Below are 15,594 nucleotides of genomic sequence, written 5' to 3' on the forward strand. Positions count from 1 at the left end.
CATTCAGAAGGCTCTGATGAAACTCGGGGAGCAGAGTCGTGTTGACATGCTGCAGGTCAATGAGGAAGAGCTCTCGGTCATACTTCAACCCATCTGCTTCCTGCAGCCAAGCGTTTGTGAGAGGCCGCCACGGGACACACTCACCATGCAATAAACGCTTTATCGTCAACATGCGGAAAGCCATTATCCGACTCGGAACATGTATCAAGCTTTGGCCACCTGCATTTCGGGGTCTGCACACCGTGTCTGGTCCAAGCCAATGGTGGCCTCCCCAGAAAAACTGAGTTAGAACCCTCTGAATGCCTGTGACCAAGTACCTCGGAGGTTGGAGGGGGATAACTTTATGCCAAATAAAAGGAACCACCAGGTTATTTATTATTGTCACCCTTGCCTTAAGCGATAGAAGGTGGTGCAACCGTTTCCATCTAGCCAGTTTCTGCTTAATTCTTTCCAAGAAACCCTCCCAATTTTTTTGTTCATATGCTTGGACTCCGAGAAATAACCCTAAATATTTAAACCCCTCTTTGTTCCACTGCATTCCTCCTGGTAACACAGGCAGAGCTGAGGAAGGTGGAATGTGGCCCACCCATAAGGCAACACTTTTGTTCCAATTTACTTTTGCCATGGAGGCGAGCTCAAACTGGGACAGACATCGAAAGACCTCACCCACATCATTTTGGCTGGAAACAGCAACACAAATGTCATCTGCATAAGCTGAAGTAACCATTTTGTGGTTTTTTGTTAAGGAGACTCCTTCCACTGAGTTTCGGAGCAAAGCTAGTAAAGGTTCGACCGAGAGACTGTATAGCATTCCTGAAAGCGGGCAGCCCTGACGGATGCCTCGCTGAAAGGGAAAAGGGCAACATAAGCTGTTGTTTACCTTCAACAGACAGGATGCATTTTCATACAACAACTTAACATAGGAAACAAAATTTTGTCCAAAACCAGCTCTCCTTAGTACAGCAAACAAAAAAGAATGGTCAACACTGTCAAAAGCTTTTTCTTGATCTAAAAGAACCAAACCAAAACCATGAGATGTAGTACGACCGAGACTGATCAAGTCTCTCACCAAAAAAATGTTATCGTAAATAGAACGCTCAGGAACACAATAAGACTGATCAATATCAATCAAAAGGGGGATGACTTCCTTTAGACGTATCGCGAGCGCCTTCGACAATATTTTATAGTCCGTATTTAGGAGTGACACAGGCCGCCAATTTGTGGCGTCTTGCAAGTTCCCTTTTTTTGGAAGGAGACACAAAACTGACCTCCGGCAACTTAGTGGCAATTCACCTTGTTCAAGGCTATCATGAAAGATGTCAAGTAGAGTAGGGCCTAGCATGTCCCAAAAGGCCTTGTAAAATTCAAATGGGAGGCCGTCAAGTCCAGGGGCTTTCCCATCTTGAATTCCTTTAAGAGCAACAGTAAGTTCTCCGAGAGAGATGCCAGGCTCCAGTTGTTGTCGCTGGTCTTCAGACAGAGATGGGAGCAGTTCAAACATCTCGTTTCTGTTTTCCTGGTTCACAGTTCTCAAGGCAAACAGCTTTGAATAAAAGTTTCGTAATTCATCTTTGATGTCACTTTGAGAAGACAGAAGCGCACCGGCAGAAGAGCGCAAAGCATGAATTTGTTGAGGGATCTTGGCTGTCTTTTCCAAGTTGAAAAAGTCTTTGTTTGGTTTGTCAAGTTGGATATTGTCCATTCGCAGTCGGACGAAAGCACCAGATGCACGCTCTCTCACCATTTCAGCCAGTAGTGTTCTTTTCTCTGACAACTGCTGGACATTTTCGTTGGACATTCCAGATTTCTGCTCACAATAAAGTATATCGTTTTTTAAGGCAGTTATCACACCGAGTGTGTTACAGGTATTATAACGACAGTATTGCTGGCAAAAGCACTTAATTTGGGATTTTGTGCAATCCCACCATTGCCTTAAATTTAGGTAGGAAAACTTTTGCATTTCACATTCCTTCCATACCATTCTGAATGCTTCTTTGAAATGCTCACTTTGTAAAAGTTTGACATTGAAAGTCCAATATGCACTTCTACACACGTGATGAGGTAGGCCACATACAACAACAACCATGTGATGATCAGAAAAACCAGATGGCCTTATATAAGAATTCTTGACAAGATTTACCTTATCATGGTTAACATAAATTCTATCCAAACGAGCCATTGTCAAAAGATTTCTTGCGGCACAAACCCACGTGTACTGCCGGATGTTAGAGTTCTGTACCCGCCACACATCCACAAGTTGAAATTTTTTAATGAGCTGTGCCAAAGGCCTTGCACTCAGTGGATGAGGCTCAGGAGTGTTTCTATCAAGTTGTGGGTTGAGGGTACTGTTACGTGGTCCCCTCGGTGACTACCTGGTCTCGGTGACCCCCGGACCGTGAGAGGACCTTCGCCAGCAAGTAGGATGATATATATGAGCTTTCGTAACGCAACCCATATGAATTCCGGTCAAGAAGAAACCCCACACCAAGGATCCGGAATAATCAATAATATATTCCCTGAGCAATCAACAACCATCAACAATGCACAATCAATATTACAAAGATGCAAACTCATCTACACTAACTCTAAGATGGCCATCTTATATATTCCTCACGTGAGCCCCACTCCTGACTCCCTCCGTGGTCAATGTCTCTCACAATGTCTCTCGTCTCCGCACATGGGCGGTTGAACGAACCCCGGGCGGACGTGCTCCAAACGTGCCGTCTCGTACCGGGGACAGCTGCTGCAGCGCCCCTCCTTGCCAAGCAACGGGGCAAAATCCAGCGCGGCTTCCAACGCGCGCGAGGCCCCAAAGTGCGACCCGTACGCGTCCTTGTAGACGGGGCAAAACCAAGCACGGGTTGCAACGCGTGCGAGGCTCGACGTGCGACCCGTACGCGTCCTTGTAGACGGGGCAAACCAAGCGCGGTTTGCAACGCGTGCGAGGCTCAACGTGCGACCCGTACGCGTCCTTGTAGACGGGGCAAAACCAAGCGCGGTTTGCAACGCGCGCGTGGCCCGACGTGCGACCGCTTGGTTCCGTGCACGAACTCACGGGGACTTGACGTGTCAAACGGTAGTTACGCGTCCAGGTAACTCCTCTCGCCAAACGGGTTTCGGAACGCCTCTGTTTTCCACGCAGCGCGAGGTCGATTCCACCTTTTGGCGTCGCGGGGCGAGGAAGATCAAGAAGAATACTCGTCCTGTTCCCTCGTGTCTTTTCTTCTTTCCTTTTCGGTCACTTCCGTTTCCGGCCACTTCCGTTTCCGGCCACTCCCTCCGAAGGGCTCCTGACCCTCCAACCACAACAACTTAATATACTCCACACGGATAAGCAAAGACCTGAATGGTAATTCCCATACATTCACATAAATATGTAACACTCCCCCCCTTCAAGAAAGAAAGTTTGAACCCAGCGAAAACTTTCTTCGCCGGCCAATTTGGAGAAACAAACCAGATAACTCAACCCCTCCAGATTACTCCCTCTGGACTAAGTACCAACAACGACATTGTCCCTGCCAAATCAAACTCCATCTCATGACCCTCTGACTTTGACCGTGAGTTTCTTGGGAATGAAGGTTAAGGGGTTGATCAAAGATCCAAAGTTAAGCAACTCGATAACACTTTTTCCGGGAGGCCAAGCCGAGTATTCACTACATGGATGCCTTTAGGAACGCGGAGTTCACGGTTAGTCCATGCAGGAAAGTTCTCTACAGGGGCGCCTTGAGGAACGTGGAGTTCACGGTTAGTCCGTGCATGAAAGTTCCTACATGGACGCCTTTAGGAACGGCGTTCACGGTTAATTCGTGTAGGAATCTTGGCTCGGCGGCTCCGCCGCCTTCAGTGCTTCAACTTCTCAGAACTTCCCTAATAATTAGGGTGGGACCACTGGTCCCTGTAGTCCCATGAATAGCGGTCTCCTTCTCGGCCCCTACTTTGCCAATCCTTCCTTCGGGAGCGGCCGTAACTCAGGGAGCCTCCATAATAATTTTGATTGCGGCCCCCACCAAAACTACCGCCCAGTTGTCCTCTCCTGTAGACCTCTCGACGCCTACGAAATGCCTTCCCTACTGTTATGGTCCGACCCTCCAAATCCTTGCCATTCCAATTCTTCTCTGCCTCTTGGTTGGCGTCTTTTGTGCTGGCAAACGTGACAAAGCCGAACCCTCTTGACTGTTGCGTTTCCCAGTCTCTTACCACCCGCACTTCCACCAGCGGCCCATATCTGTTGAAGACAGAGGTCAGAATTTCTTCCTCTGTTTTGAAGTTCAGTCCCCCTACAAACAACTTGGCACTTTTGTCGCCATCCCGAGCTGGTGTGGTGTTATTCTCCCTGCTGGGCTCTTTACCAACCCTCAGGTTACCATAAACTTGACCCCCGGCCAAATCATTCCCGATAACCACAGATACACCCTCTACAGGAAGCGTGGCTTGTAAACCGACGGTGACCGGTCCTGACACCAAATCGGACTCCAACTGGATGACCTGAAGGGGAGCACTAACACCACCCCCGATCCCCTGTAAACGAACACTATCCCCCGTTGCCGTCTCCTCGGACCATGGCAAAATGCCTTCAAGCATTAAAGATTGATGGGCCCCTGTGTCCCTCAATATCCTAACCGGTCTCCGGTTAGTCGAGGCTCCATCCAGTGACACAAACCCCTCTGAAATAAATGGTTGGTAACCCTTTTGATGGCGATTTCTTACGCTAGCCATCGCATTCGGAGTTGTAATAGTCGGACTCCGCTCTGGGTTGTCCCTTTTCATGAGGTAACAACTGGACATCAAGTGTCCAGGTTTCTTGCAAAACGCGCAAGTAGGTCCGGAGGAAAAACTCGGGGTCTGCCTCGGGCCCCCCGAACTATAAGTTTGTCTTGGGCCCGCATCCCTCTGATTTCGAACCGGTGGGGTATCATAGTTGTCCCCATAATCATCTCGAGGCCGCCGCCATGTATGGTCGTTCTCCGCACCTGCTGTTCCCCCCCCCCCCCCCTGCGGAGATCTAGGCGAGGAGTTAGGTTCGTGGACCCCTATTCGGTGGGTTAAGGCATAATCATCTGCCATGGTGGCTGCGTCCCACAACTTTGGTACCTTCTTTTCCTGCAGGTACACTTTGATGTCCTCGTGGACACACTGCTGGAATTCCTCCACCAGGATCAAGTCCCGCAATGCCTCGAAGTCTTTCCCGACTCCTTTTGACTCACACCACCGATCAAACATGTTTTCTTTCACTCTGGCAAACTCCACATGGGTCTCACTCTCCCTCTTCCTGGCATTCCTGAATTTTTGCCTGTAAGCTTCCGGAACCAACTCATAGGCCTTGAGGATGTGCTTCTTCAGTACCTCATAATCTGCACATTGGTCCATTGGTAGCGCCGAATAAATTTCCTGAGCTTTCCCCACCAGCACTCTTTGCACGAGTATGGTCCATGCCTCCTCCGGCCAGTTTAATTGTCGAGCCACTTTCTCAAAGTGTGGAAAAAATTTCGCGACTTCTTTTTCACTGAACGGTGGAACCAGCCTCACATGTCTGCCCACATCCCAGGTTTTCTGGTTAGGTGTCGACCCCGTCAGCAAGGGTGGTGCCTCTCCCCGTTCTCTCATTAACTCCAGCTCCTTGAATTTGATTTCTTGCTGAAGCTCCATGTCACGTTCCTTTAATTCCCTTTCCGCTTTTCTCTCCTCTGCTTCGAGGTCCCTTGCAGCTCTCCTCTCCTCTGCTTTTCTCCCTTCTAACCTTTCCTGGAGTTCTCGTTCCACTCTCCTTTCCTCCGCTTGTTTCTCTTCCCTCCTCTCTTCTGCTTTCCTTTCTTCTTCTGCTCTTTCCTTTTCTGCTTTCCTTTCTTCTTCTGCTCTTTCCTTTTCTGCTTTCCTTTCTTCTTCTGCTCTTTCCTTTTCTGCTTTCCTTTCTTCTTCTTTAATCCGTTCCTGGCTCCGTAACTGCAACTCCAGTTTCCGGAGCTCAACGTCTTCTGGTTCTTCGGGTAGCCACTCCCAGGCTAACTCGTCCCATGTTCCTAATCCCACCATAGATTGTATCACCGTGGCCTGCAACTCTGCCTTCCTCAAATTAGTTCGGACCTCCAAGTTAAAATGTTTGGCCAATTTCAAGAGGTCCGACTTTAGCAACGCTCGGAACTGTGCCTCACTCGGTGTTACCCCAAAGTTCTGTGCCACAAACGCCATGGTGCCTATCGTTAACACCTGTTAACCTTCACCCAAGATTTTACCGCAATTTCTCAAAACAAAAAAATTTACCAATTAATAATTAATTAATAAATTTTAATTACTAAAAATTATTATTTTATTATTTTATACAATTTTAAATCCCGGACGTAGACCCAATTGCGAAACCGCAAATCGTAATTTGGACGAGCCCCCAATTCTGTTACGTGGTCCCCTCGGTGACTACCTGGTCTCGGTGACCCCCGGACCGTGAGAGGACCTTCGCCAGCAAGTAGGATGATATATATGAGCTTTCGTAACGCAACCCATATGAATTCCGGTCAAGAAGAAACCCCACACCAAGGATCCGGAATAATCAATAATATATTCCCTGAGCAATCAACAACCATCAACAATGCACAATCAATATTACAAAGATGCAAACTCATCTACACTAACTCTAAGATGGCCATCTTATATATTCCTCACGTGAGCCCCACTCCTGACTCCCTCCGTGGTCAATGTCTCTCACAATGTCTCTCGTCTCCGCACACGGGCGGTTGAACGAACCCCGGGCGGACGTGCTCCAAACGTGCCGTCTCGTACCGGGGACAGCTGCTGCAGCGCCCCTCCTTGCCAAGCAACGGGGCAAAATCCAGCGCGGCTTCCAACGCGCGCGAGGCCCCAAAGTGCGACCCGTACGCGTCCTTGTAGACGGGGCAAAACCAAGCGCGGGTTGCAACGCGTGCGAGGCTCGACGTGCGACCCGTACGCGTCCTTGTAGACGGGGCAAACCAAGCGCGGTTTGCAACGCGTGCGAGGCTCAACGTGCGACCCGTACGCGTCCTTGTAGACGGGGCAAAACCAAGCGCGGTTTGCAACGCGCGCGTGGCCCAACGTGCGACCGCTTGGTTCCGTGCACGAACTCACGGGGACTTGACGTGTCAAACGGTAGTTACGCGTCCAGGTAACTCCTCTCGCCAAACGGGTTTCGGAACGCCTCTGTTTTCCACGCAGCGCGAGGTCGATTCCACCTTTTGTCGTCGCGGGGCGAGGAAGATCAAGAAGAATACTCGTCCTGTTCCCTCGTGTCTTTTCTTCTTTCCTTTTCGGTCACTTCCGTTTCCGGCCACTCCCTCCGAAGGGCTCCTGACCCTCCAACCACAACAACTTAATATACTCCACACGGATAAGCAAAGACCTGAATGGTAATTCCCATACATTCACATAAATATGTTACAGTACAGTTGTAGTCTCCCCCCACGCAAACCAACATGGACAGGTCAATAGTGCTTAAAAAACCTGCTAACTTGTGAAGAAAAGCACTTCTTGCAGAGTTAGCACTAGGGCAGTATACATTAGTCGTGCAAATCTTTTGGTTACCGCTGACAAACTCCACAGATAGTAAATGGCCCTTGCAAATTTCTCTACATCTGATCTCCAACGGCTGGAGTCTAGGATGTAAGACTACTGCAACACCAGCCTTGGCATCAACGAAAGCACTGGAGAAAAAGTGACAACCTTTAAAGATATTACGCCACTCAACCTCAGAAGACTGATTTGCATGCGTCTCTTGTAACATCAGCACATCAATTTTTTCATTCTGAAACATTTGAAACACCTGGAGGCGACGCACACAACTGCGACCACCGTTGATGTTTAAGGATGCTACTTTTATCTCCACTCTGTTAACTATTCATACAGTTCCTTGCCCGCTCGAGTTACACATTTTCTTAGCCTCTGGAATTGAGGTTCTGACATGTTAACCTGATAAGGTTCACGAATCATGTTCTTTGCAGTCAAAATAAAATCATGCAGATTCGGAAAGTAGTCTGATTTTTACATGTCTTTTCCTGAACGTTTCTTCAAGGAACTTGATAACATTTTCTTGAGAAACCATGGTGATGGTGTCGTCATCACCCGCCTCACTCTCTTGAGCACTTGAAGCACTAAAGAGTGGAGTAGAAGAGGTTTCATCAGAATCAAGTGCTTCATCTTGATCTGCATCTTTTCCTCCTATTTGCTGAACACTTAGTTTTGGAAACAGCAATTCTACAGGGTCAAGGACCTCCGCACTCTTTGCAGACCCTTCCAAATTTACCATATCCTCTGTGGCTATAAGTATGTCCCCCACCTCATCATCCCTTTCATTTTTATCTGTCAGGGAAGGGTTAACGTTATCCTCACAGTCGCAAGGACTTTCCCCTTTATCTATTTTTTCCTCACTAGCAGATCCAGCTGCTAACTCGTCTGAGCGAGTTTGGTTATCAGGACAAGGACTTACCACATCCTGAGAGGATCGACTATTTTCCGGGTCATACTCAATCTCAGCAAGTGGTGCCAGCGAATCTTCCTCATGTACACACACTTCCTGTACCATCTCCATTACCGCCAAGGAGTTTCCGGTGTAGGCCTCACCCTGGAGGTCCTGCGAACCTGACACGATCTGAATCTTATTTTGTTTTTCTTCGGAATCACAGCATTCATCACTTGAACGCTTCTGACCTTTTTTCCTGGTGTCCACTATGGATACTTCCATGGTATCGTCCGCACTGTCGTGTAACGTGGACGAAATGAGAGAGGGTTCAACCACTTTTATTCCCACCTTAAGTGGAGGGGCGGGGTTAGTCACCTCACGTTCTAAGTCTATCACTCCCTCCCCTACCCCCCCGGTCGGGGGGGACGGGTCTGGCGCTTCACTCACCGCAGTCGGTGCGGTGGGTGGATTAACCACTCAATCTGCCTCCTCCCCTTCAGGGTGCGGTGAAGAGGAGTCGCTCCTCACCAATCCTCCGCGTTCCTGCGGTGTAACCGCATTGGGACAGGCACTCCTCACATGCCCGTAGGCCCCACACTCGAAACACGTCATAGCCTCCGAGGAGGCATACATTTTGTATTCAAAGCCGTTGATTTTCACACTCAACACGACATTGAGCGTTTTTACACTTGCAGGCAGTATCATGTACACCACTCTCTTGAAGGACACGACATGTTTGAATCGATCGCAAACATTTCGCATCGGCACCATCGAAATCCTCGATACGACCTTACCGAACTTGTTTAATTGTTCACGTAACTCCTCATTTCTAATAAATGGCGGGATATTACTGATGTTAATCTTTACCGTCGGGGCTTGTAAAGCAAACACAGAGAGGAACGTGTTCGGTTCAATGAACAAGCCTTGTTCGACTACACTCGCTACCATGTGCTCCTCGGACAAAAAAACGACAAATTTCTTATTCATACGAGAGGCAGCGCGAATACTGTGTGCACCAACGATGTTTCTAATGGCGGAAAGCACATCGTTAATTTCCACCTCGTTGGGAGGAACACAAGCTAGCCCGTGTTTACGAGTTAGCGATTCGTACGTATCAATGCGGAAACGTTCGCCCGCCATTCTAACTCGACCAAAGAAAAGTTAGTAACCGAGAAAACCCACTGTTTGTCGAACACCAACAAACAGATCAAATTCCCCTCCCCCTTGTCTGGACCGGATAAGAAGGTATCAAACCTAAATATTCGAGCTAAAGTAAATAATAAACGTGCGTTATAAGCACAAAAATGGCTTACAAAGCGCCGTCAAAGCCAGTAGGCCGCACCCAACAAGGGCCCGCTCTCAATCCTCTCTCTCTCGAAGACAAGGGTGCAGAACGGATGAAAATACAATGCCGAAGCACACAGGATGGAGAAGGAGAGGGAGGGGGGGCAGGGGAGGGGGGGGAAACGCAACGGGCTCACCAAAGCACAGAGCAGTTGCTCACAGCCGCCATGACGCCACACCCAACGCACCGACAGGTGGCGACAGAGAGAGAGAGAGAGTAGGAAAATGGGGGTTCTGAAGCACAAAAAATTTAACATTGAAGTCAATGGAGAAAATCAAGGATAATTATTGACTTACTGGATTTTCAACTAGATTTTATCCTCAAGATGTCACGATGTTCAATAAACATTTGCCGACGCTCATTTATTACTCACTACATTAGTTCAAGACACCCCATTTTCCTACTACTTGTGGTGGAAGGGAAAATTGGGGAGAGGGACTGCATTTGATTATACTCACCAAGTGGACCAATGAATATTTGTTTATGCTTTATTTTAGGGAATAATTAATTAATTTTTTTTGTTTGTTTGTTTTTTTTGTATACAAGATCGAGGCTCATGAAAGAGCTAACATTAATCACACAAAAAGTCAAACCGACACATAAAACAGAATAAGGGGAGCGGTAGACAAGATGGGGAGAGAGGGGCAAGGACACAAACACAACATTTGATAGCAGGGACATCGAGAGATCTGTGGGAGGGAGAGGGCTTGGGGGGAGGTGGGAGAGGTATAAAACACATGGACACTGCAAGGACTTCCAGGAAAGAAGTTGGAATTTCAAAAAGGTGGATCTGGGGTGAATTAGCAGGGGTAGAAAAGATCAAGGTTTTGGATGGGGAAGATAAGAGATGGTGGTTAATTGTCTTACAACACTCATGACCATCAATTATATTAACAAACAATATGTTGGAACTTGGTTCTTGGTGGAAGTATCTTTGTTGAGCAGAGATGAAATGGCTAAATCACCGAGAAAATTTTATTTTAAGCAAAGAAGCATCTACAAATATTACCTTATAAATGGAGCACTGTTATAATACAGAGAAACCCCTAACAATTATGAAGTTTAAAAAGTTTGTCAATAAACCTAAATCTATTCAGAAGGCTGTGGCACAATGTGATATATACTTTAAAACAGCTCCAAATAACACTTTTAAGAAATCAACGCCACTAACTATTAGACTTGGGTGCTCAATACAAGGTGAAAAGAGGAACCCATTTTTAAGAACAACTCTTAGATTACCAAATAATTATGAAGATTTTCTTGAGAGCTGTCTCATAGAAAAGCTACTCAGGATGGAGGAAGATTGTAGTCCAATCCAAACTGCATTTCGTCGATCTTCACTTTCTTCCTTATCCTCCTCTCCAACAGCAACAACACTCATTCTCCACCAACAACAGTGATGAGTGTGATAGGAAAATTAAATTATTCCCTAAAATAAAACATAAACAAATATTCATTGGTCCACTTGGTGAATATAATCAAATGCAGTCCCTCTCCCCATTTTTCCCTTCCACCACAAGTAGTAGGAAAATGGGGCGGCTTGAACAAACGTAGTGAGTAATAAATGAGCGTCGGCAAATGTTTATTGAACATCGTGAAATCTTGAGGATAAAATCGAGTTGAAAATCCAGTGAGTCAATAATTATCCTTGATTTTCTCCATTGACTTCAATGTTAAATTTTTTGTGCTCCAGAACCCCCATTTCCTACTACATATATATGTATATATCTAGCACGATATCTCAAGTCTCAAGCACTATATATTGTTGCGGATATGAGGATTGTATGTTTTTGATTGTGTGTATTGTATTGGAAATTGCTGTGTAACATTGTTGATTATGGCCCCTCCTGCCTCCAGAGTTGTGTAAAGGTAAAAAGGGCGTCCCGGTAGTTAATTCCATGAAACACCACATTGAAGGACACGATAAAACCCTTGTTCAGTAGCTTATATCTTTATTATGTGTTTTAGAGTAAGGCCTTGTCTTCCAGTAACATGACACTCCATTGCACCAAGTAAAAGAGATAGATTCCCTTCATTCCCATTCCCAAAAACCTCCATTTCCCCTTTCGTAATGGCCAAGCCTCAATTTGGCAATTACATCCCCTCCAAAGCCGCCATTGGCCACGAGGCAGGGTCGGGGAAGAAAGGCGTGCCCGCCCGTCGTCATCAAGGGTGGAGCCAGAGGGTCGCGCGACCAACCATGGCCGAGGTGAGCACACCGATGGGCGTGTCCTGAAGGCCGGCGGCTTAATCGCCGGAGGCGTGATAAAAGCGCGCGCGCAAGGGTGACCAGGGGAGAGTGGCAAAAAGGTCCAAGGCTGAGCTGAGCTGCGTGGTGGTGCAAAGCAGATGAGCTGAGAAGGGAGATGAGCTTTTATGAGATGAGCTGAGAAGGGAGATGAGCTATAACAAGAGCTGAGTTGTGAGGTCCAAAAGCAGAGATCATCCAGGGAAGCGCAAAAGCCTGCTATTCGTCACCTTGCTCGCCAGCGGCAGCGTCCCCAGCAGCAACACTCGACAGCCGTTTGGGGCCTGGACGGCAGTTTGGAGCAGGGCCGCGAAGGAACGGCGGCTGCCCAACGCGCGGATCGTGCTGCCAGCTCCGGACCTTCCTCTCCTTTCCAGCCATTCCTGCCTGCAAGTTCCCCATTTGCGTACGTGAGTTTGTTCTGTTTGTGCTGTCCTGGGTAGTCAATTAAGTCTGTATAAGCTAGTATTTTCCCTGTGTCTCTAAAAGCTTCTGTATATTATTTTATTATCTTTCCTTCTCCTTGGTTACTTTGAGCCTGTAAATAGTAATAAATAGTAATTGTATTTCAAACCTTTCTTTTTGTCTGCTTCTTCTTCACATCCGTGTCGTCTTAGTCTTTTCCATATTGAATAGCTGTGGCGCGATACGGCCAACGTCTGGGTGAATCGGGTTTAGTCGGGGAAAAACTGTTCGGCCGCGGCGCCTCCGCTCGGCAAACAACATCCTTAACCGCGGACCGTAACAATATATAGCACGATATCTCAAGTTTTGGACAGATTCGGACGAAACTTAGTGGACAGTTTGTGTGTGTGACAAGGACGATCCAGATCCGATAAAAAAAAAATTGTGATTCTTCATCATGGAGTGATCAGGCCTAAAACAATATATTGCATGATATTTCAAAAAGTTGTGCACAGATTATGACCAAACTTGGTGGATGAGTTGATTTGGCGACAAGAACAAGTCGATTAGATTTTAGTTCAGGTTCGAATCCAGATCCGGCCTATCAGTGGGATACAAAACGTAAACGGTTCAGCCTGGCGGAGGTTTGCTCTCTCTCTATTTAGTGCTATTCTGGTTTAAATATGCAGTCTTGTGAGGTGAAGAGCATACTACCTGATTTGCTGTGAAAGGGTCTTGCCGGTTGAGCATAGGGAGGAAGTGAGACCATGGCGACGTCTTTGTGCGTCGAGCGTGATCGAAAAAGATCTGCACTCGAGAATGGTTTTCCTGCAAAAGAGAATTGGAACTTTTCATTATGACATATTCCCTGCCAGTGTGAGGAATCTCCTCTTCCTAATCCTTCAAGCAGTTCAATTTCTGCCTTTTCCACCACCATCGTTGGTTGTTGTTTCACAACAAAACAAGATTCCATCATTGCACAGCTCGTCTCCAAAACCTCCTCCACAACATTCCTGATGGATGTAAGGAGTTACTCGAGTGAATTGGAAAAAGCAGGTGGAGGAAGATGTGGTTTCGGTCGCGTCTCACCTGCAGGATATCATCAACCAAGGTGAGGACGAACTGCACAGTCTGCTCTCGAGAAATGTGCGTCATCAAGTTGAGGAAAGTCTTCGCACACTGAAATGGAGAAAAACATTCATCATGAATTCTAGTCTTTCTGGTCATTTATGAATTTACATTTAGAAAGTTTTCATTGACTGTGCATCAGAAAACCAGGCAAGGTAAGAAAGAGCGTACCATAAATCCTTCCTTATCAAGCAGTTCCTGTCTCTGCTCATGAGAAGACATCTGGAACCTCGTGATGAACTCCATGTCCTCATGAGAGATCATCTGGCTCCTAAAAAACAACAACAACAACAAGAAAAAGTTTCTAACAAGGCAGATAATTCGTCTTGGCAATCGTTTTAGCACAAGACAATGAGTGCAATCCTATTATAAATTAAAATACTTTTATATGTTAACATATTGTTTTATATGGAGTTATGTTTTTATATGTTACGTTTATATTTTATATGTTGTTACCTCTGCCACGAAAGTGAATGGACTTATGTTTTCACCCCTGTCTGTCTGTGTGTGTGTGTTTGTCTGTCTGTCAATCAGCTACAGGTCACAATTTTAACCTGATCTTCACGAAACTTCACCTAATGGTAGAGTTCGTCATAAGGAAGAACCGTATTGATTTTGAGGTCAAAAGGTCAACAGAGGCCAAAGGTCAACAAGTTTGTCAATTTTCTGAAATCCTCAATTTTCATCCGATTGATTTTGAAATTTGAAGAGGATTTGCATACTTGATCACTGAATTCAACCACCAATTATTTTTGAGGTCAACATAGGCTAAAAGGTCAACATAGGCCTAATTTCTAAAATTGTCAAATTTCATGTGGTTGACTTGAAATTTGAAGAGTATTTGCATACTTGATCACTGAATTCAACCACCAATTATTTTTAAGGTCAACATAGGCTAAAAGGTGAACCTCGGCCTAATTTCTAAAATTGTCAATTTTCATGTGGTTGACCTGAAATTTGAAGAGGATTTGCATACTTGATCACTGAATTCAACCACCAATTATTTTTAAGGTCAACATAGGCTAAAAGGTCAACCTCGGCCTAATTTCTAAAATTGTCAATTTTCATGTGGTTGACCTGAAATTTGAAGAGGATTTGCATACTTGATCACTGAATTGAACCACCAATTATTTTTGAGGTCAACATCGGCAAAGGTCAACAACTTATTTTATGGACTTCGCAAGCATCTTGCTATGCACGACATATCTCTAGTTTGTCTGTTTGTTTGTCTGCTTGTATGCCAATCGCTTACAGGTCACAATTTTAAACCGATCTGTACGAAACTTCACCAAATGGTAGAGTTGGCCATCAGGAAGAAGCCTATTGATTTTGAGGTCAAAAGGTCTTCTTCCTTCCTCCTTTATAAGCTTTTAAAAACATTTTATTTCGTTTTATTTTATTTATAAAAGGAGGTCCTTTTATAAAAGGATTCCACTTTTTGAAATACCAACTTCTGTCCTGGAAGTCCTTGGTGTCCTCGTGCTTTATACTTCTCCCTCCCCCCCCCCCCCCCCCTTCCCATGCCTCCTCCCCCCGGGCCCTCTCCCTTCCACACATCTCCCTGCTCTCGGATGTTGTGTTTGTGTGCTTCCCCTTTTCTCCCCATCTTGTCTTCCGCTCCCTCTTTTTGTGTATTTTGTTTGTCTGGTCGATTTGTTTGTGAAGTAAATGTTAGCTCTTTCACGAGCCTCGATTCAGTATACAAAAAAAAAAGGTCTTCTTAAAATGCTGTACTTTCCTTATTGCTCCGTCATGAGTACCCCTCATGTTCTTCTTCTTTATCCCTATCTATTGCTCTTCTTCTTCACCAGAGTATTTTACAAACCTGACTTTTACAAAGTGCCTCCTCCTGTAACCTGTATGAGACCGACTCGATCTGTGAATTTTCCAACCCGGATTTCTCCCAATGGAAAATTCTCCCTTCTGAACTTGGCGATGACAAACTTCCCCGCAAATGTTTCCTGCTCTTCCTCTGCTCCAATTGGTTCATCTGCTCATATGCTTATGAGAAAGTCAACATCTCTCTGGCCATTCTCAGAGAGCTGC

The 15,594-nt window shown here is 46.1% G+C and overlaps 1 protein-coding gene across 1 annotated transcript in view; it reads right to left on the reverse strand.

Annotated features, from left to right (window-relative positions):
- Positions 1-13,815, reverse strand: part of LOC137428684 (V-type proton ATPase subunit H-like) — a 32,687-nt gene extending 18,872 nt beyond the window's left edge. The window contains exons 1-3 of the mRNA XM_068118589.2: positions 13,720-13,815; positions 13,510-13,599; positions 13,135-13,248 (exon numbers count right to left, since the gene is read on the reverse strand). Of these exons, the coding sequence (XP_067974690.2) occupies positions 13,135-13,248; positions 13,510-13,599; positions 13,720-13,812 (297 nt within the window). The 5' untranslated portion in view covers positions 13,813-13,815. The remainder of the gene's footprint in view (positions 1-13,134; positions 13,249-13,509; positions 13,600-13,719) is intronic.
- Positions 13,816-15,594: the final 1,779 nt, after the last annotated feature.

Source organism: Myxine glutinosa, chromosome 5 (genome assembly GCF_964187855.1).
Source record: "Myxine glutinosa chromosome 5, kmMyxGlut1.1, whole genome shotgun sequence".
Lineage (NCBI taxonomy): Eukaryota > Metazoa > Chordata > Myxini > Myxiniformes > Myxinidae > Myxine > Myxine glutinosa.